The sequence below is a fragment of the Xenopus laevis genome, chromosome 9_10L (genome assembly GCF_017654675.1).
Source record: "Xenopus laevis strain J_2021 chromosome 9_10L, Xenopus_laevis_v10.1, whole genome shotgun sequence".
In the NCBI taxonomy this organism is placed as follows: Eukaryota; Metazoa; Chordata; class Amphibia; order Anura; family Pipidae; genus Xenopus; species Xenopus laevis.
This window is the reverse complement of record NC_054387.1, coordinates 685,231-703,400: the sequence shown is the minus strand read 5'-3', so window position 1 is coordinate 703,400 and position 18,170 is coordinate 685,231. Positions and strand designations below refer to the sequence as shown.

The 18,170-nt window shown below is 43.5% G+C and overlaps 1 protein-coding gene and 1 pseudogene across 1 annotated transcript; both read right to left on the bottom strand.

Moving 5' to 3' along the window:
- Nucleotides 1–262: 262 nt before the first annotated feature.
- Nucleotides 263–2,570, bottom strand: LOC121397932 (annotated as a pseudogene).
- A 5,148-nt stretch (nucleotides 2,571–7,718) lies between these two features.
- On the bottom strand, nucleotides 7,719–16,491 carry rab5c.L (RAB5C, member RAS oncogene family L homeolog). The gene is made up of 6 exons (XM_041575958.1): nucleotides 16,345–16,491; nucleotides 13,314–13,568; nucleotides 11,424–11,575; nucleotides 10,678–10,800; nucleotides 9,920–10,013; nucleotides 7,719–9,486 (listed from the first exon to the last, which is right to left on the bottom strand). Exons 2-6 carry the CDS (start codon nucleotides 13,477–13,479, stop codon nucleotides 9,374–9,376), a joined length of 648 nt encoding a protein of 215 aa, XP_041431892.1. The 5' UTR covers nucleotides 13,480–13,568; nucleotides 16,345–16,491; the 3' UTR covers nucleotides 7,719–9,373.
- Between the last annotated feature and the right edge of the window lie 1,679 nt (nucleotides 16,492–18,170).

The following is an 18,170-nucleotide window of genomic DNA, read 5'->3' as shown; positions in this document are numbered from 1 at the left end:
TACTTACAATGTGGCGTCTCCTGTGACTTCTACTTAGGGTTGCCGCCCTTTCTTCAAAACAATATCTCTTTTCCCTATTAATAACATTGGGCTCAGCCATCATTTATAGCGGCCAGGCCAGTAAAGTAGCGGCCAGGTTATAGTTGGACTGGACAGGCAACCAGGGCCGGATTTACATAGCGGGTGCCCCTAGGCCCACTGCCGTTTGCCCCCCTGTCCCCTACCCTTTATTCATGCAAATTTTCATGGAGATTGTATCTCCTGCGCATCCCCAGTGTTTTTGAACCAATATGGGTGTGGTTGGGCAGCATGCCGCCCCCCTAAAATCCTGCCACCCTAGGCCCGGGCCTAGGTGGCCTTCCCACAAATCCGGGCCTGCAGGCAACATTACACCCCTACGGCCGGGCTCAATCCCTCTGGGGCTTCTAGAAGCAACTTGCCCTCAGGACTCATGGTGCAGCTCAGTTTGTCTTCTCTCACTTTCATGGGAAGATCCAGGCCCGGACTGGCAATCTGTGGGTTCTGGCAAATGCCAGAGGGGCGGCTGTAAGTTGCCATAGACTGTCACTATATATTGGGCTGGCAGGGGGGGCTGTTTGGGCTGCTGTGTGGAGTGTTTGGGCCTCTGTGTACCTGAAATGCCAGGGCCTATTTTGAATCTCAGTCCATGCCTGAGAAGATCTGCCGCTTTACTGAATATCTGACATTTGTAGGAGAACGAGCCTTTCTCATCGTCATACTTTCACTCCTTTGCCCCAAACACCAACAACTTTCTTCCCCGCAGTTTGACTGTGAGCTTTTCTGGGGAGAAATCTTCAACTCCCAGGCACAGTGTAAAGCCTTTATCAATGGCCTTTGGGTCGCTGCTGTTGAGCACCGCCAGGGTTTTCTTCTGCTTAACTGTCCGTTCCTGCAGCAGCTTCTGGTCCATGAGATGAAAGCTTGATTTGATCCTTTCTACAGTCTGGATCATGTCCTGTTCCAGGTCTGAGAGGATGTCTCTGGTCACTGGCCATAGTGGCTGTAAGAATGAGTTGATGAAGCCTGGGGAGCCTGGTCTCCTCTGGAGATGAAGACACAGCATAATGAGAGGTCTGGGAGAGGTCTTCTTTTGGAATTATACAATCTGCTCTCAGGATCTAATCAAGAGGAGCCAAATGTAGCAGCTTTTATGCCCATCCCTAATGCTTCCAGGGATGTCCAGAGCATGTTTTAGTTTTACTAAACCTCAGGATACATAACACATTGAGTCACAGCTAAAGACTTCCCAGGCTCCTGGCACGTTGACATAACAACATAGTGTTGACATAACACCAGCAGCAACTCCAACTCCTCTCACTGTCATGTCTCTCAGCAGCACAACGGCCACATGGACCACTAAAAAGTCAATCTCCAAAAAGGCTTCCCGTTACCATTCATTACTGGTTTCCTATTCCTCATCTCAAAGGCAGAGAATAAAAAAACCTCAGCATTTTGTTTGTCATCTCCAAAGCACTAATTAGGCACGGTTACTTTCTCAATGGATTTTTTGGCATACACTCATGAACGCACAAACTGTAAATATTTCAGGTTTTTCCTCTTCAGCCTAATGAAATCACAGTCTATAGAAAGCCCATGGCGCAGAATCCTACTGCTCAACTAAGTCTCATGGTGAGTTCACTATGAATTGGTTTATCAATGAAGCAAATTTTCCTTTTTTTTACTTCCCGGAAGCCACTGTACTGTATAATTTCTGCTTATTCATTCCAGCAGCTATGGACATATTGTTTTATGTCTATCGGGGGCCCCACCATCCAAAATAGTCCACTTTGACCCCCACAATTGATCAGGTTGGTCCTGATGGAGCTTTGTTTTATCAAGAGTTAATCCCACCATTAAAAATATTTTATGTCACCCTATAAAAAGAAAAAAATGTAGATTAGACTTAAACATTAAAATACAAAAAAGGTGACTATATGCGGAAAACTAATTATAGTTGTAAACGGCATCTGCCGGCTGCTTCTGTATTAGTCACTGGAATTAAGTATAAGGTTAGGGACACTTACCAATGACAAAAACCTCTTTTTATGGATGGCAAGCAAATGGCTCGTCTCATTTAGAAGCAAATTATAGGGAGAAGGGTTACTCAACCGCCTACATCTGTGAAGGAATCATTTCACCCATCATATCTATTAAAGTAACATTATGTTACTATGATTATGTTCTCATGTGAAATCTGTCACATTCCCCACTGATATTTCTCTTTTACGTTAATGAGCATTTGATACTGGGATCCTCTCAGGGGGAAATGTGCTTCCTATTATAATAATAATAATAATAATGTAAGTTCCATCTGGCAGGTGTCATTTAGGAATATGGAACGTTCCCCCAGGCGCTAATGGTAAATACAATGACCCTAGTCTGTGTGTGTGGCTACTGTCATAGGGCAATTCGATTGTTAGCTCCATTAGGGACTGATTTCATTGAACATGTGCCTAATATGCTGCTATCACATACACACTGTATAAAAACATGTTAATTACAGTATAAGAATTTTAGATATAATGGTTTTATATTTACTTAAAAAAATCTTAAAGGGCAACAAAAGTAACTGTCCCCTTTGCCTACTTGAAATCCCTTCCTAATCAGCATGTTGAAATGTTACACAAACACCCGGGGATTTACCTGTTTCCATAGGCATGGATGATCATGGCCACCATATTGGAATTTAGAGTAAAATGACACTAGCTCCTCCCACTGAGCTTCTGCTTTACTTTTATTACATATTACAGCAGCCCACATCATGGGAAGAGCTTTGGGCTTTTTGTCCAGCCCCACTCTGGAGGTCTAAATTGGCCTTTCATACGGGCAGTCTCTGTTTGGTAACTTTAATTACCCACATATAGAATAAAAGGTGCAACTGATAAAATGTTTGCTTTTAAACAGGTGACCTGTGCTACCTGATGATTTCTATTAATGACTGGACCTGTAGCAAATTGTTGCACCTTTTATTACATTAGCCCAAATGTTTAAATCCTGCCAATAGCATTTATAGCACGGAGGCGCCAGTAATTTCCCACTGTAATGACAGGGAGTGATCACAACTCAGTAATAGATGTTGGGACAGACTGTCTGCCCAGAACATACAATACATATTCTCCATTCACAAGTCCAATCAGTTCCCTCCTGCTGATGCCGCTGACATTCATTGTTCAGGACATGATACATTACAAGGAGGTCACAAATAAGGCTGGAGCAAAATTCTATACACTTAGTGAGGCTGAGACACCATCAAGCTCAGACTTCCCAAACATTCTACATATTGATCCCAGAAGAAGGAAAAGCCAACCAGGCAGCACATCTAATGTGCAATATGAAGTGGACAATTTAAAAACCCACCCTTAATTTATAAGGATGTTAGATAGGTCTGTGTATGTATATGGGTGCACTGGGGTTCATTTGGAGGGGTCGAACTTGATGGACTTTGGTCTCTTTTCAACTCAACTTAACTATGTAAAGTGGCCACACGGGCAGATTTAAGCTGCTGATTTGGGTCCGTTAGACTGATTTGGCAGCTTATCTGCCAGTGTATTGGGCCTTTTGATGGGCCTCCACAACTATCTGGCCAAAATCAGCCAGATATCGATCGGGCAAGTTTGATTTTCCCCTCTGATTGAGGATTGCATCAGCTAGTTGATGCGGTTCTCGTCCAGTTGGCGCCTATTCCCATATTCCAATCATTTGGCCCTAGTGATGTGCGGATTCCTGCACAAAACAATCGGGACGCGGGTGAGTCTGGGTTGAGCTCTTCTTCTGCTCTCCCCGCCCATGACCTAGCACTTCTGGCCCCTAAATTTATAGACCCACGCCTGCCCCTTTTGTGACATCACTGCAGGTCAGGCGTGGGTCTATAAAGAGGGGGAACAGCGGCTGGGCTGAGCGCGGGTTGGGAGGGGGTGGGTTAGGGTCGATACTAGGTATCCCCCTACCTTTGGTGGGCATATTGGGGAAAGATCCGCTCTTTCGGCAAGCTTTCCTAACGAGCTGTATGGCCACCTTTAGCCAGTAGGTGTGATCGTAGAAGCACATGGCACTGAAATGGAAGCACCAGCATTTTACTGCCATATAATCTATATTTGTGGGTTACAGGGGCCTGGCAGCTTGTGGTCCTGACTGAACAACAATAAAACCTAGATGAATCAGGTGGACTTTCAGTGTATGCACAGGAGTATAAATGTGGAATATAATCAATTGACCCCAAGTGGTGTGTCTATGCACCTCAAAATCCATTTGTAAATGTTTAGAGCTTATTTAACATTTTAGATGGCTTTAGAGCCTCTTCACTTCTCACATCCTCGTTAGTAATGAAGTGTAAGGGTAAGGCCACACTAAGCGATAGCGCGGCGATTTGACTCGCCGCGACTATTCGCCGCGACTTTTAATCCTCAATCGCTGGCGAAACTTTGGCGCTGGCGTCTATGGGAAATCGCGCAAAATCGCCAGCGTAAAAACACACGCGGCGATCTTTTTTCTATTGTCGCTCGAAATCGCCTAGCGAGGCGATTTCGAGCGACAATAGAAAAAAGATCGCCGCGTGTGTTTTTACGCAGCGATTCCCCATAGACGCCAGCGCCAAAGTTTCGCCAGCGATTGAGGATTAAAAGTCGCGGCGAATAGTCGCGGCGAGTCAAATCGCCGCGCTATCGCTTAGTGTGGCCTTACCCTTAGAGTGCCAGTAGAAAAGGATTCTCTCATTCTTGCTGGTGGAGGGGTATAGATTCCTGTTCAGCTTATAATAGTTCAGTTGCGGGTTCATCTGTTGCATTGGATGTGTTGGAAGTAATTTACTGCCCCATTGCTTTCACCTTCTTGAGGAAACTTCTTGTTTTGTGTCTTGGGTTGAAGCTGTGGACCTGACAGAGAACGTTGATGAGGTGGGGGGGTCAGTCAGCTTTTCATTCATCTATGTCATCTCCTGGGTGCACCAGTACAGTATCAAGAAAAAAACGAGAGACCTTTTTAAGGTATGGATATCAAACCAGAAACAGGCAGGCTCAAAGCTGGACCTTGTTGAAGTTGAAAGCAGAACAAAAATTCTATTTAAAGGAATAACAACTCAAAGTGAAAGCTTCTGTGACTAGTGTGGGCATTTAATCACAGGCTAAGATAATGATAGACTATGAGCAAGTGCCCACACTAGGCACAAAACGCACAAAGCTTCTTTTGTGAGATGTTTTTCCTTTTTCTCTGTTTTCATCTATAACACGGTGAGCTTGCTAGCTGCCTTTCTTTGTTGTTGGGTTGTAGCAATGCAGAGTAGACAATAAACACCACTGCTCCCACCAGTTTGGAAGTAGAGCTCATTTTCTAATTCCTCCCTGTGTAGAGGTGTGGGGGTATATTAAACCTTCTCCACTAGATACAGTTTAACTGTATATTTTATATCATGTTGCTAAGCCTTCGCATTTTGATCACACACAGGATTTCTCATGTTGTTTTCAGCACCAAATCAATCAAAACACATCATGAAAAAGTAAAGGACACTTGGGGGCACATTTACTTAGCTCGAGTGAAGGATTCGAAGTAAAAAAACTTTAAATTTCAACGTTTTTTTTTTTGGGGGTACTTCGACCATCGAATAGGCTACTTCAACTTCGAACGATTCGAACTAAAAATCATTTGACTATTCGACCATTCAATAGTCGAAGTACTGTCTCTTTAAAAAAAACTTTGACTACATACTTTAAACCTACCGAGCATCAATGTTAGCCTATGGGGACCTTCCCCATAAGCTTTCTAAGCTTTTTTTGATCAAAGGAAAATCCTTCGATCTAAGTATTTGCGGTAAATCCTTCGACTTCGATATTCAAAGTCGAAGGATTTTACTTCGATGGTTGAATATCGAGGGTTAATTAACCCTTGATATTTGATCCTTAGTAAATGTGCCCCTTAAAGATTTCAGTTTTTGCAAGTCACGGGAATAAGGAGCCGACGTGGAAATGGTCCCTTGGTTGCCACGCGCAGGCTTTCTGCTAGCCTTGCATTCTATCATGAGAACGGGGACTCGTCGTGTCAATGAATTTCATAGCTGGCGGCTACTAGCGATTGGAACTCCTTTGTGTGCACTATTTCTATTTCAGCAGCCTGTGTCGCTCATTAGCAATTCCAAAGCCACTTGGAACCATTTCATTTTACATCGCAAACCCTGTGCCCGCGGCCACCTCTTGGGACATTTCTTTAGGCTACACAGGCATGTGACACATGAGGCTGCAGTTATGGCAATGATTAATGAATATTCTGATTCGGTAAAGAACAAGCGGAGGAGCAGCACTAGGCCGGTCCAACTTCTGGAACAATATCCTCAGCTGACATTGTCCTAGATATTGTCTGTGGGGCGAATACTGAATGCTGGTTCTTTTTATAGTCTCTTTCACTTTGTTGAAAAGCACAAAGATAACACTGTCCTGCATTTATACCAATGTAAAAATATTAATAAAGAGACAAGATTGAGGACTTTGAGTAAGGGACCTGGGGGACAACTCCTGTAAAATGCCAATGAAAGAACTGGGAAGCAGAACATGCACATCCAACTGCTTATATTATTATATTGAAATGACATAGCTAATCAGAAACACCAAAGTTCAGTTACTCTTTGGATAGCTAACTTGGGTTGAAAAAAAAAAAAAAAAAGAGTTCAATTCCTCCATTTGAACCCCAGTGTACATGTGTGTGTATGTATGTATGTATGTATATACAGACCTATCTATATCAAATATATAGAACTATACATACCAATACTAATGGGCCGATTCATGAAGCTCGAGTGAAGGATTCGAATTAAAAAAACTTCGAATTTGGAAGTGTTTTTTGGGCTACTTCGACCATCGAATGGGCTACTTCGACCTTCGACTACGAATCGAACTAAAAATCGTTCGACTATTCGACCATTCGATAGTCGAAGTACTGTCTCTTTAAGAAAAACTTCAACCCCCTACTTCGGAGCAGCTAAAAGCTACCGAAGTCAATGTTAGCCTATGGGGAAGGTCCACATAGGCTTGCCTGAGATTTTTTGATCGAAGGATATTCCTTCGATCGTTGGATTAAAATCCTTCGAATCGTTCGATTCGAATGATTTAATTGTTCGATCGAAGGAATAATCCTTCGATCGTTCGATCGCAGGATTTGCGCTAAATCGTTCGACTTCGATATTCGAAGTCGAACGATTTTAGTTCCTAGTCGAATATCGAGGGTTAATTAACCCTCGATATTCGACCCTTCATACATCTGCCCCTAACTGTAGATCTTAAGAGAAAAATAACCTTGGATATTCTGCTTGTCCAAGAAATCATCCAAACCCCTCTTAAAGGAATAATAGAATCAGCATCACCAGCGGTGCATTCCCCAACCTTACTGTCCTCACCACGAAGAACCCCCTTAATCTGCTTCACATAAAAATAAAATAGAAAATAAAAGGCAATTCTAAACATTTTTCGCTTTAAGAAGAAAAATTGCATCTTTTTGCTTGATTACAGGTGTTAAAACTTTTATTTTCCCGTTTATTTACAATATTCTCTCTTCCCCTTGTTTTTGTCCAGGATCATAGATTGATAAATGATTTATTGAAGATATTTTGTTTGTGGAGACACGGATACAGTTTCTGTGACAGATGGGAAAGACATCACTGACAATGGAATAACGTTCAGTTAATGCCAACACGCAAAAAAATAAAGTGAAACGGCTATTGAGTAGGTATTGTATTATCAAGGTATGTTGATTAAGTACATATTGCAGAGAACATAACAATACAAAATACAAGAATATGAAAAAACAAAATAAGATACCTTCCCCTTAATACTCAAATTTCATTTGGTCAGACAGTTGGGTTTGAGATATAAATACAATTCCGAATGCTTGAGGTCCATTCCAGTCTCCCAGAACCCTGAAGAGTTAAGTGGTTCTATGATCGGCCCATAAGCGCTCTAAATCCATGTTTTACTGATTTTAACACTAGGCCATAAAATTCAAGATACCTTTAAACTGTGATATATTAAGAATAAAAGGGAGCGCAAAAGGAAATACTTTTAGGGTGGAATATCATGTCACATGTTATTGTGCAAATACTGCTCTTCTGTTGCAGGACGCCCCAATGCATTTTGTCTTTTTGCACAGAGCAAGGAATCCTTTGTGGATTTGATAACTGGGGCTATGCCTTACTAGCAGGAGAGATGGGGCCAGACTAGTGGGACCTTGTGCATGTCTTGCAATTGTCTGCTAGATACAAGTGCTCGAAGAGTTCCTTCATATTTTGGAAGAACACAAAACTCTGCCAATAGGCAGCTAGACGCAGAGCCTTATTCCATGATGTGCGGCAAAGTAAAAGGATTGATGTTCGGATCTATACTACTTCTAAACAGTTTCATTTTTTCTTATTCTAAAAGTGCTTTTACCATGTTGGAACATCCTGACTGTAAGGATTTTGCATTGGGACAAGAACATACAAACAGGAGATTACAAAAAGAACTGCTACTTAGAAGAGAAGAGTTTGCAGCAATTTACAAGGAACCCACAACAAAAAAAGAAAAGCTCAACGCTCAAGAAATCGATATCTAGGGGATTATATAGATTTCATATAAATATCCATATTCACACTAATAGCTCTGTCCTAAACTCAAATCGGTTCAGAATGGATTCCTGTCTGCGTAGCTCAGGCATATTGAAACTGTGGTGGCCCTCCAGCTGTACTTGCACTCGGTATCCTGAAAGCCATGGCTTTCTCTAGGGAAGTTCAAAAACAGCTGGAGGACAGCAGACATGCTTGATGCTGCCCATCAGAATGGGAAGTAGAAGAAGAAAAGCACATATAAAGGCCGTACAAAGCCCAATCAAAAGGAGGTTGTGGGAAAAGGAGAGGTTTCATCTCACCTCATATCCACCACCAGAACCCACACAAATGGAAGAAGAAGAAAAAAATAGGAGGAGGTTAATCAGCTCATAGTTCCTATTTATATAATTATATATATATGTATTTATATATTAAAAAGTGACTTAAGACTTAAAAATTGAATTAGTATTTGTACAAGAACAAAAAAAACAAAGAAAAAGTGCAGGTGGAATAATATTCCCAACAGGACACCAATCAAGAAGAAACTGGCGTGGATGAAAAAAACACAATCGTAACATCCATCTTAACCCTTACAGCACCAGACAGGCAGAGTTCTGGCTGTGTAGTGGGTAAGGGCGATTGGTCTTAAAAGTTGGTTTCCAGTCTCATCTTTGTTTTTTTGTTTTTATTGTTGCTGATCTGTTTGATTCTGATTTCCATCTTCTCACTTTCCTTGTGTCCCACCATCTCGGTCAAGAAAAGAAGTGACTGTAGAGCGACGGTGGGTAGGGATTAGTTGCAGCACTGACTCCTGGAAGGAGGGTTGTTCTCTTGGAGGTCCACTCCTCGGTTTCTCCCTGTGGTACTTTGTGTATTTTGGGGCTCGTTCTTGGGCAGCTTCTTGGCTGTATTTTGGAAACAAGAGATTGATGTCAAGGATCTGGGAGAGGAGGACTGTATTGAGTATTGATTTGAACAAATAAGATAAATGATGAAAATTAGCTGTATCCTAAAAACTGCAATCACAACTGCTCCACCTGCGTAATGTTCTTCATAGAGAACATCATTTATACAACGCCTTTGATATTCAACCCTCTGCAGTTTTATATAGTTTTGCCTTGAGGCAGAGAACTGGATTACATAGAACTAGGCTAGACGTTTACTAAGCAAACATTTTAATTCAGCTGCATTTGTCCGACTCGGCTTTAGTCGTAAAATCATAACTGGTGGTTGTTTAAAAGAAAATAATGGGCCTCCTGGATTACGTACAACGTTTGTAGGTGTCACTTATATGCTTGTCATTCATGAAAAGCAGTAAAACAAAATAATAAACGTTACCGATGGCCATAAAGATTTCATTCACATTCATTGCTGTTTTAGCAGAGGTCTCCATAAATAGCAGGCTGTTGTCATCGGCGTACGCCTGAGCTTCCTGCAAATGCAACATTCCAGCATGAGTACAATAAATCAGGGTCATCAGTTAGAACCAATGAATATTTAACAAAACAAAAACCTGACATCTAGTACCCAGGTAGATTACTAGGCCCGCCCTGTAAACACCTGAAAGGATCCACACAGCAAACTGTCTGTCTAACAAGAACATCAGTCGAAGGGGTAGACAATGAGGAAAGTTCATCATATTGACTATGGGCAGGGTCTAGTACGAATTAATATAGGGGAATATAGTAGGGACTATGCATAAATAACGGATATCAAACTATCTGAATCATAAGCAGAACAGAATTGTTGTGTTTACATTTGATTGACTAAATTCTTAGGAACTTAAATAAAAATCTGCTCACCTGGCAAACTCGACAAACAAGTAGTGTTTTTGCCCTAGGTGCCAGCCCCAATCAAGCTGACTCAATGTTGGCCTGTGGGCTAACCATCAAATTATAACAGGGCCATGTGCAGAGTGTAACAAATCATTGCATCCCCTGCTATTAACTTACATGTTAACATAAGTTCCTCAAACCATCCAGCCTATCAGATTGCTGGCTTTCCGCCATTTCACTAATTACCTCAGCTTAGAGCAGCTCCCATCCCTGTATATAAAAATGTACTTTGTGATATTTTCTGTAAACAAGAAAACTCACCTGAAAATCCACGGCTCTCTTACTGGAGAGGTCGGCTTTGTTACCAGACAAGGCAATGACAATGTTGGGACTTGCCTGGCGCTGAAGCTCTTTTACCCAGTTTTTTGCTCTTGCAAACGTTTCCTACAGAAGAAAGTAGAGATATTTCAAAAACAACCATTACCCCATTGGGGTCAATTTCTGGGGAGCCCCATGGTACCTACAAATAATCTATTTAAGGGAAACCGCCAGCTTTTAGATTTTTTTTTATAAAAGTCGGCCATAAGGGCAGAGACGCTCAGATTCAGGGGAGATTTAATCTTCCGAACTGCCTTCCCGTCAGCTAGAATTTAAATTGCCGACGGGATGGCACTCGGAGCACTTCTTTTTCCGAAGTTTCATTTTGATGCATCTTTGGGCCACTTCAGAAAACGAAGTGCTCCGAGTGCCATCCTGTCGGCAATTTACATTCTAGCTGGCATGAAGGCAGTTCGGGGAGATTAGTTGCCCAAAGAAGAGGAGATTTGTCGCTGGGCGACTAATCTCCCCGAATCTGAGCGTGTCTCTGCCCTTAGAGTTTGGAAGGAATTGAACTCATCTTTTTTGCTGTGAAAAACTGGGATAACAGACCAGCAACTACCTGGACCTGACAGGGGACAGCTTTCTTGTCCTGGGTGAAGGCAGCTCTGTGATTGGCTAGCTGCATCCTATTTTGCCAAGACAAACAGAAAGCAGACAGGACAGTATTCCATGCATTGGACACTTACTGTATTGGTGATGTCATAAACTACAATGGCCGCCTGGGCTCCTCGATAGTACATGGGGGCCAAACTGTGGTACCTCTCCTGCCCTGCGGTGTCCCAGATCTCAAACTTCACCGTTGTATCATCCAGGCACACAGTCTGTGTTAGAAAGGCAGCTGTAGGGAGAAGAAGAAGAAGAGATTATGTGTGAGCGTGTGTGTGTGATGCTAGGAAGGTTTGTGGCGAGACATTTGTGAAGGTGAAAACAAGGAGGAAGCGAAACACCACTTGGAGAAGTGGCTTTCAAGACGGCAAGTATCACAGAGCTCTCCATAAAAAGTGAGATAATCTATTACTTGCCCAAGTGTTACATTCTGACATTATTAATGGGTATGTTTGAGTTTACAAAGTAGCCTTACAACAGGACTCCTGATCTGATCTATAGCAGTGGGTGAGGGTGCCGATTATGCGAGTTTGAGGAGGAAGCCTAAATGCTATAGATCCAGTGAAAGCTCAGCTTCATGAGAAATTGGGGTGAGGAATGAAACTAAACAGAACTGGTGCTGGCAGGCTATGGAGGCATTTCAAATCAGCTGCCCTTTTGCACAAAAATAGGAAGTTTCAGGTGCCAGGGGGGAAATATACACAAGTCTTAAGTAAATTACAAGTTTCCCTCGGGAAAAGGCATGAAAGTGAAAGGGCACAAAATGTTTAAAGCGGTGGTTCACCTTCCAGTTAACCGTTAGTATGTTACAGAATGGCTAATTCTAAGCAACTTTTCTACCGGCCTTCATTTTTTCTTTCTTTATAGTTTTTGATTCTTTCTGGCTTTCAAATAAGGGTCACTGGCCCCATCTTAAAACAAATGCTCTGTAAGGCTACACATTTATTTTTATATTCCTCCTCTTTCTATTCAGGCCTCTCCTATTCATTTTCCAGTCTCTTATTCAAATCAGTGCCTGGTTGCTAGGGGAATTAATCAAGATTATGCTTTAACTGAAACTGCAGCGCTACATAACTCAAAAAACAGAAATAATTAAAAAATGAAAACCCATTGCAAATTGTCTCAAAATATCACTCGTTGCATCAGATTAAAAGTTAACCCAAAGGTGAACAACCCCTTTAAAAACGTGCTGCCATTTAATATGTTTAAAAGGCTGAAAAAAACCCTGATGGGTGCTGAAAGCGTTAAAGAAGGAAACCGACCGTTAAGGGCAATTTAAATACCAATGCCTAAGGCACCATAACAGGATGTGGCCAGTGAAAGGGTTAAATGCTGTACTTTGAGCAAATCAGCTGAGCAGACTGACAGACAAAGCTGCTGACCGGCCTTCCTGCAGCCAATGAACCTGCAACAGCAGACACATTCCTTATTGCTTTTTCCGTCAGCTTTTTCCCTTTTTTTTTTTGGCCAGGAAAAGAGTTTTTTCTTATATAAAGTCACACTAGCCGGCCTGGCCGTCAGGAATACGGTTTAACCCCTTGCCCGCTGGGGCAGTTTGATCTCGTGTCAGACAACTTGAAGCAAAGACAAACCCAGAAAAAAAAATTCTACAGGTCCCCGACATCTCCTTTAAGATAAAAGGTTGAAATAGAGAACTAGAGCTCTGTGATTGTTGCTATAGCCACAGTTCCCACCCTGTCACTCGATAAACGGTTGTGGTTGGCCAGACATCTATCTGAAAATCCCGTCCAATCAGAATGGATAGAGATTTGCTCCTCTCCTGATGGGTCTGCACGGATCCCTATTCAGATTCCATTTTGCTCTCAGGGGCTTGGAGTCCTCATTGAACAAGCAGATCTTTTGGCAAGTTTAGAAGTTCACCCATATCTTGTTATTATCACACAGATGAGAAAAAGCGCAGAGGGAAGTCCACGAGCCATGGGGCGGCCATGTTGTTTTGCTGAGCTTACCTCCGATTGTGCTTTCCTGGTACTCGTGAAACTGTCCCTTGACGAAGCGCAGGACCAAACTTGACTTCCCCACAGCCGACTCCCCCAGTAAAACCAGTTTGAACTGGCAGATCTTGTTGCCGGCTGCCGGGCCATTGGGTCGAGCGCTTGTTCCTCTACTGGCCATGTCTCTCGGGCTGACACTGCACTAATGACAAGGCACAGGCGGGACCACAACGTGCAAAAGGTTTTCACAAAACTGCACACGCACAATATCTGCAAATAATGAACAAAAACTCAAATGATGTTGATTTTTAATGCAAAACTATTTCTAATGAGAAAATGTCATGTTTCTTGAGCATCAAATTAAAGGAGAACGCACCCCCAACTGTCATTGATAAGGCTATTAGAAGTCTCCCCTTTTTCAAAAGATTACAAACTCTGACTTAGAAGCCTGTATAACCTACGGTGGCTCTTTCTTTTGGGGAACCATTTCTTTTTCAGGCAATGTTAGTGTGTCATTTCTGCAATTAATATGGGAGACTAATGGCAACTGCTGCACCAACACAGTAAAGCCACAATGACAGTCACATTCTCCAGAAAGGATTTGGGAGCCCCGTGAAATCAATGTTATCTGTGCAGCTTTGTGGCAAATGTGTCCTTTAGCTCCGCTGTTCATGGAGGAAGAGGAAACCCGACTTTTCAACTCATTTCCCCTGTTCAGCGACTCCAGTAATCCAGTACTTTGTACCTTGCTCCCATGTTCCAGATAATGAGGAGATTTTCTCTCAACTGAAAGCCCAGGCTACTTATTGGCAGGACTCACCACCCCGAGGCTAATCGTTTCAGGGCCCCTGATTACAGACAGGCACTTACTCATCAACTCACAAGAAACACAAGCAGAATGACTGGAACATTTTATTTGCCAAGGGGCTCAATGTCGACATGATTTATTGCCACTTTTGGAGATTTTGTGTATGTGGATATTCAGGCACGTTTCAGGGGCTGCTGCCGCCTGAGGCAGCAGCCCCAATGCCGCCCCTCCTCCTGCTCCGCTCTTCTAACTACCAGCGTCGGAGCGGGTGGAGGAGGGGCCGCATCGCTAGTGCAGTGAGCGCTATTGCGCTCGCTGCGCTAGAAGAGCCGAATTTCCGTTTTAAAAAACGGAAATTCGGCTCTTAAAGTTACCAGAGGCGGCTTTTTGCCGCCCCTGGTAACTGGCCGCTCCGTGCCGCCTGAGGCAAGATTCTCACCTTGCCTCATGGCCGGAGCGGCCCTGTGGATATTTGTAATAATGTAATTCAGGTTCAATTCTGAATGCCCCATACTGGTTCCTGTTTTACATGGAGCTAAAATGCCGAATATGCAGCAGATGGAGCTAAAATGCCAAATATGCAGCAGATGGAGCTAAAATGCAGAATATGCAGCAGATGGAGCTAAAATGCAGAATATGCAGCAGATGGAGCTAAAATGCAGAATATGCAGCAGATGGAGCTAAAATGCAGAATATGCAGCAGATGGAGCTAAAATGCAGAATATGCAGCAGATGGAGCTAAAATGCAGAATATGCAGCAGATGGAGCTAAAATGCAGAATATGCAGCAGATGGAGCTAAAATGCAGAATATGCAGCAGATGGAGCTAAAATTCCGAATATGCAGCAGATGGAGCTAAAATGCAGAATATGCAGCAGATGGAGCTAAAATGCAGAATGGAGCAGTTTCCATGTCCACTGACTGGTTCAGGGTATTGGGGAAGGCTCAGAGGCTGCATCTTCCTGACAATTGCAGAGATACATCAATGTGTGTTGGCAGATGATCACTAGGTGTTTGGGAAGATGATCTGAGCTACACTAAATGTAAGACTACAAGTCTCCTCTACATGGAACACTCTATACCATGAGAATATGTTGGATGCTGTGTTAGAAGGAGATGGGACCAAATCCTACATTTTAGGGTTACTCCTAACAATATCCAATGATCACAATCTAATGTCCCAATCACATCCCCTTCAGTCCCAGTGAGCTTACAATCTAAGGTCCCTATCACATTCCCATCAGCCCCTGTCCCAGTGAGCTTACAATCTAAGGTCCCTATCACATTCCCATCAGTCCCTGTCCCACTGAGCTTACAATTTAAGGTCCCTATCACATCCCCATCAGTCCCTGTCCCAGTGAGCTTACAATCTAAGGTCCCTATCACGTTCCAATCAGCCCCTGTCCCAGTGAGCTTACAATCTAAGGTCCCTATCACATTCCCATCAGTCCCTGCCCCAGTGATCTTACAATCTAAGGTCCCCATCACATTCCCATCAGTCCCTGATGCAGTGAGCTTACACTCTAATTTCCCTGTCATATTCCCATCAGTCCCTGTCCCAGTGAGTTTACAATCTAAGGTCCCTATCACATTCCCATCAGTGCCTGTCCCAGTGAGCTTACAATCTAAGGTCCCTATCATATTCCCATCAGTCCCTGTCCCAGTGAGTTTACAATCTAAGGTCCCTATCACATTCCCATCAGTCCCTGTCCCAGTGAGCTTACAATCTAAGGTCCCTGTCACATTCCCATCAGTCCCTGTCCCAGTGAGCTTACAATCTAAGGTCCCTATCACATTCCCATCAGTCCCTGCCCAAGTGAGCTTGCAATCTAAGGTCCCTATCACATTCCCATCAGTGCCTGTCCCAGTGAGCTTACAATCTAAGGTCCCTGTCACATTCCCATCAGTCCCTGTCCCAGTGAGCTTACAATCTAAGGTCCCTGTCACATTCCCATCAGTCCCTGTCCCAGTGAGCTTACAATCTAAGGTCCCTGCCCCAGTGATGTGCCAATGTAACGAGGCTGTGGGTCGGTGGGAGTGAGAGGAGAGAGGAGTAGGAGGGAGAGGACACGTAGGGAACATAAATGGGCTAATGAAGAAGTAGCGGGTGATTGGGGTCAGTGCGTCACGTCACGTTATGTCACGTTATGTCACAGTCTCACAGCTGACCCCCCGCCTATATCAGTCTGTATGAGCCACTAACTGTGAGTGCGCCCTGATTGGCGGCCCGGTGCTTACCCAGCCTAGTGAGTCCGATTTCTCCCAACTGCCGACCGCCCGGGGAATATTCTTCTCTTGCTTCTCCGGCCTCAACTTCCGCCTTTCCCTCACTTCCGGGTACAGCCCATTCTCACCAATGCTGATCACGCTCTGAAATAAAGAAGTCAGAAGGGCGAAAGCAGCGACCAATAGGAGTCCGCGCACGACAAGACACGCCCTCTCCTCGAACGTGACGCCTCTGCCAGCTGTGGAATGCGGAAATGGAGCGGAAGCGGCGGGTGTGGAGAGGTGACGGAATGCGGAAGTGTCGGGCGGATCGGCGTGTGTGGAGCACTGGGCTGTCCCTCTCACTCTAATGCGTCGCTTGTTGTGTCTCTTCAACGGGGAAACTGAATGCGGAAGTAAAACCGCTCCTGACTGGCCTCCCCTCCCCCTCCTCTAACTCAGTGATTGGCTCAGGCACAATTGTGTCATAACATCATCTGTTATCCGGGAACCCCCTTTATCCACAAATCTCTGAATTACATATAAACTCTTTTCTACAATTAATTCATATTATTCCTAATTAGTGATGTAGAGAATCCCCTGCCCCCCAGCAAATCCCAACACTAATTAATTACTTGTCCACTGACAATAATAAAGTCCAATATTCTCTTATTTACACTTGTCCTTTAGCCTCTGCCCAACTCTTATATCTGCCAATCACAATTCACTTCCTCATTCCACCAAATCCCCAAATCCTCACTGGTGTATTTGTCACATGATCCCCAGTAATAATCATCCAGTCACTTGTACCCAACTAACACACAATTCATCCTTATTGGAGGCAACACCCGCCTGTTGCCTTTATTTACTCTTTATATGATTTTCTAGTAGACTTAAGGGATGAAGATCCAAATTACACAAAGATCCGTTATCCAGAAAACCCCAGGCCCTGAGCATTGTGGATAACAGGTCCCATACGTGTATTAGTAAAGCCCTAGAACTATATGTCCAGTCTACTTGTCTGTTTAATGAAGGAAGGTTGTAGGTAAGTTTAGTCTGTTACTGAGGGTCACGACCTGCCTAGTTGTGTTACTTGTGTTTATTACAACATTGCCATCAAGCAGGGTGTTTACTTGTCGGCTGAAAACCTGTTCCATAAACCCAGGAATACTCACATAGTAACTGCCAATGATAAGCTGAATATGGAGTTTTGCTTCATTGCGGGGCCAATAGTTCAACTTGCTGCTCGTATATATGGGCTTCAATAAGTTCTAGGCCCCCGATGACCACATGTGGCTGTTAAAGAGATGGTCCATCTTCAAGTTAGTCCATCAGTCCCTGCCCTATTGAGCTTACAATCTAATGTCCCTATCACATCCCCTTCAGTCCCAGTGAGCTTACAATCTAATGTCCCTATCACATCCCTTTCAGTCCCAGTGAGTTTACAATCTAATTTTCCTATCACATTCCCATCAGTCCCTGCCCTATTGAGCTTACAATCTAATGTCCCTATCACATCCCCATCAGTCCCAGTGAGTTTAAAATCTAAGGTCCCTATCACATTCCCGTCAGTCCCTGTCCCAATGAGCTTACAATCTAAGGTCCTCATAACATCCCCTTCAGTCCCAGTGAGCTTACAATCTAATGTCCCTATCACATTCCCATCAGTCCCTGTCCCAATGAGCTTACAATCTAAGGTCCTCATCACATCCCCATCAGTCCCAGTGAGCTTACAATCTAAGGTCCCCATCACATTCCTATCAGTCCCTGTCCTAGTGAGCTTACAATCTAAGGTACCTATCACATTCCCATCAGTCAACATCTCCAAGTTAACTTTTAGTATGCTATAGACTGGCAACT

Coding starts and splice junctions, on each gene's coding strand:
- rab5c.L (XM_041575958.1), bottom strand. CDS start 13,479: ATGGCCAGTAGAGGAACAAGCGCTCGACCCAATGGCCCGGCAGCCGGC. Junction 10,801..11,423: donor TTTATGACATCACCAATACA/GTAAGTGTCCAA, acceptor TTTCTTCTGTAG/GAAACGTTTGCAAGAGCAAA. Junction 10,014..10,677: donor AGAGAGCCGTGGATTTTCAG/GTGAGTTTTCTT, acceptor TTGCATTTGCAG/GAAGCTCAGGCGTACGCCGA.